We start from the raw sequence: 3,558 nt of genomic DNA on the forward strand, positions 1-3,558 counted from the left end.
AGTGCTGAACGTGTCAGTGTGTAGCATATAGCATCTTTAGCTGCCACATTTTAAGCTAAGATATTTAAAATAATTAAATACTTCGTCATAGAAAAACAAAACAAAAATATTGCAAATTTTTCAAGGATTTGAAGAGATTTCTTTTAAATTCAACGAGGAGAAACAGTTCTAAAAGTTACAAAAACCTGGAGTCACAATGAGCCGAACAAGCCGAAGACTTTGATTTGTGAATTTAAACACAGTGTGAGAGGTTTCAGATCAAACAGCTTTGATCTAAGAAACAAAAATAAAGATACTGTTTTTATTGTGATTGCAACACTTCAGAGCTGCTGCTGCTGGTTTCTTTTAAACTATCATACAGTAAAGTTTATTAGCTGGAAAACAAAATGTTGCTTTTGTTTCTGTGGACAGAACTGGGTCCAACAGAACCGGGTCCATCTGAAGCAATTGGACTTTAGAATAAATAAGCAGAAACATTCTGACAACATGAAGCAAACTGAAGTCAAAAGTTCAAAAACGTGAAGAAATAAAAAATTTTGGACCGTCCAGTTTTACAAAAGTCTCTGCAGGACCAGAACCAGGACCAGGACCTCTTGAATCCACTCAACAGGACCAGAACCAGGACCAGTCCGGAACGTTCTCTGAGTTCTAACGTGTCAGACACGAGCGCCACTCATACACGCGGTCGAACTCGGTCTGGTTGGTGGTGGCCGGGTTGCGGTTCTGGTTGGGCTGCGGCTGGGGCATATGGCCCCTCCTCTTGGGCGGGGCCAGGTACTCGACCATGGAGGTGTTGTGGGTGGACAGCATGTTCTTCAGGRCCGACGGCATGGGGTCAGACCAGAAGAAGTTGTGGTTGAGCGCGTAGTCGCTGTCAGTGCGCTGAGCCGGGTCCAGGACCAGGAGCTTGTCGATCAGGTCCAGGGCGTAGGGGTCTTTGACGTAGACCTTGACGCGGTCCTTCACTTTCCTCTTCTGGCCTTTGGGCAGCTCCATCTTCTGGTACAGCTCGTACTTCTTGTCCACTCCGGGCCACACCTCCGGGGTGATGGACCCGCACAGCTGGCTGATCAAGATCAGCTGGTGCTGTTCCGTGTTGCCCTGCATGATGGGGTTCCTGGTCCACATCTCCGCCATGATGCAGCCCACCCCCCACAGGTCGATGGGGGGTCCGTAGTCCTGCTCACCTGTAGAGAAGGAAGCGGGTCAGGGTTCTGGGTTTCCCCCCAGATCAAACTGGTTTTTACAGACTAAGAACTGACCCAGCAGCAGCTCTGGGGGTCTGTACCACCGCGTGACCACCGAGATCATGTACGGGTTCCACATCGGGATCTTAGGCACGCTGAAGTTTCGAGCCAGACTGAAGTCCGCCAGCTTCAGGACCCCATCTCTGGTGATCAGAACGTTGGCCGGTTTAATGTCTCTGTGCAGAATCTGGAACAGAGAGCAGAGAGAGGAGATTCAGAGACCCAGTTCCTCAGATCCAGAACTGGATCCTTCAGAGCCTCAGAGATCCTGGGCCCATCTGAGGACAATTAGCAGGTCTTAAAGGACAGTCCGATGGTTTTAAAGGACAGTCAGTGGGTCTTAAAAGACAGTTAGCGGGTTTTAAAGGACAGTTAGCAGTTCCTGGAGGACTCTAGTGGGTCTCGGAGGTAGGGCTGGGCGATATGGCCTAAAATCAATATCATGATATATTGACCAGTTTACCTCGATATCGATAAATGTATGATAACTCTTACCACAACCACACACACAAGTACATGGTATAGTATGATCATAACACTACATACTGTGTCCATGTTCTTCATCAAAGTACACAGTTTAGTATTCTCTAATGAAGCATTATACAAAAATTTTAACTGAACCATTTGGACCAAAGGGATTTGTAAGGAACAGTTTGATTTTGAACAGCTTTTCTGTAGTTTATCATTTTAGTGTTTTTAATATATTTAATAAAAAAAACATTTTTGTCAAGACTTGAGTCAGATATAGTTATACAAATATTTAACCATCTCCATAACATTTCAGTGCAAACACATTATGTATGTACTATAATTTTATATTTTAAAAAGTATGCCAACTATGTCTTTTGTACTACACAAAATAACTTTACATTTTTTATTTGTTAGGCTGACTTATTTCTCTACTAAAATAACTAATTCTTTCAAGATTATATTATTTAGAGAGCTCATGTAATAATTTATACTATTTATTCTTCATATTTGATCATTTATTGAATCACAGAGCAGTTCAGTCACAGTATGGTTCTAAATATAAGCAAGCTATAATGTGAAGTATGAAATTTGTAGACATGAGTGTGTATAGTGTTTTTTATTTTGTTTTGTGGGGTGGGTGGCTAACGCTAAGCAGAGACTCATCTTTTCTATACTGGGACAAAGTGTTCAACTAAGTTAATATTTTGGAAGAGCTGAAACAGTGTCTCTTACAGAACTCAGCCTGTGWGCACCTCAGCGCGCTCCCATAACAGCGCTGTGGAGAGGAGTTTGGTTATGTGAGCAAAGTTGGACATAATCTGTTAGATAACGACGCTCTGAACACATAAACTTATAGCGTGTTAGATTTTAGATACCAACGTCTCTGGTAGCTCAGGAGTGAAGTGTGGAGGACGGGGTTTGGTCACTCAGGACAGGAGCTGCAGGTTGACTGGTGCTTATCCTGCAGACTTTCTGCAATGACATCAGAAAGACCCGCCCTGCTCTGCTCTGATTGGATAAAGCTGTGGTGTTTGTTTGATTTGTTGAAAGCAGCGTCTGTTTAAACCTGTATCAGACTGGGCGGCTTTAACAAGACCGCAGCAGAAAACAAGCAGGTTCTCCGACATGGGCAAAATGACGTCGGTCATGAAATTAGCATATCATGATATAATTTATTTTCCCGGGCAAGTTTTTCTTCCGGTATTATCGTGAATGATATGATATGGCCCAGCCCTACTTGGAGGACTCTAAGCGAGTCTTATATGTCAATGTCCAATTTATTTGTATAGCACATTTAAACAAGAAAGGCTGACCAAAGTGCTTCACAGTTCAGTCAAGACTTGTATCAAAAAAATTTATAAAAATAAAAATAATAAGAGATATAAATGCAATACKGAAACACACTATAAAACATATATAAAAAAAAACTCTAACTGAACCTCCAACTCGGTCTTAATCAAAAGCCAAAGAAAAGAAATGGATCTTCAGCAAAGATTTAAAAGTCTCAACAGTCTCTGCTGACCGAATATTAAGAGGCAGACTGTTCCACAGCTTTGGAGCAGCTATTGTAAAGGCCCCATCACCMCTAGATTTCAGTTTGGATCTAGGAACATCTAACAGGAACTGGTTGGTAGACCTGAGTGCTCTGACTGGAGTGTAGTTGTCAAGAAGATCACATAAATATGACGGGGCTTAAAGGATGTTAGCAGGTCCTGGAGGACTCTAGCAGGTCTTAAAAAATGTTAGCAGGTCCTGGAGGACTCTAGCAGGTCTTAAAAAATGTTAGCAGGTCCTGGAGGACTCTAGCAGGTCTTAAAGGACAGTTAGCAGGTCCTGGAGG

At 42.7% G+C, this 3,558-nt stretch overlaps 2 protein-coding genes across 5 annotated transcripts in view; one reads left to right on the forward strand and one right to left on the reverse strand.

Annotated features, from left to right (window-relative positions):
* Nucleotides 1–3,558, forward strand: part of asic2 (acid-sensing (proton-gated) ion channel 2) — a 369,375-nt gene that overhangs the window by 266,554 nt on the left and 99,263 nt on the right. The gene's annotated exons all lie outside the window — the stretch shown is intronic.
* LOC106527039 (cyclin-dependent kinase 9-like) lies at nt 649–1,802 on the reverse strand. Its single transcript, XM_014021802.1, has 3 exons — nt 1,794–1,802; nt 1,263–1,434; nt 649–1,187 (listed from the first exon to the last, which is right to left on the reverse strand). The coding sequence occupies exons 1-3, from the start codon at nt 1,800–1,802 to the stop codon at nt 649–651; spliced, it is 720 nt and encodes a 239-aa protein (XP_013877256.1).

This window comes from Austrofundulus limnaeus, unplaced genomic scaffold (assembly GCF_001266775.1).
Source record: "Austrofundulus limnaeus strain Quisiro unplaced genomic scaffold, Austrofundulus_limnaeus-1.0 Scaffold4, whole genome shotgun sequence".
In the NCBI taxonomy this organism is placed as follows: domain Eukaryota; kingdom Metazoa; phylum Chordata; class Actinopteri; order Cyprinodontiformes; family Rivulidae; genus Austrofundulus; species Austrofundulus limnaeus.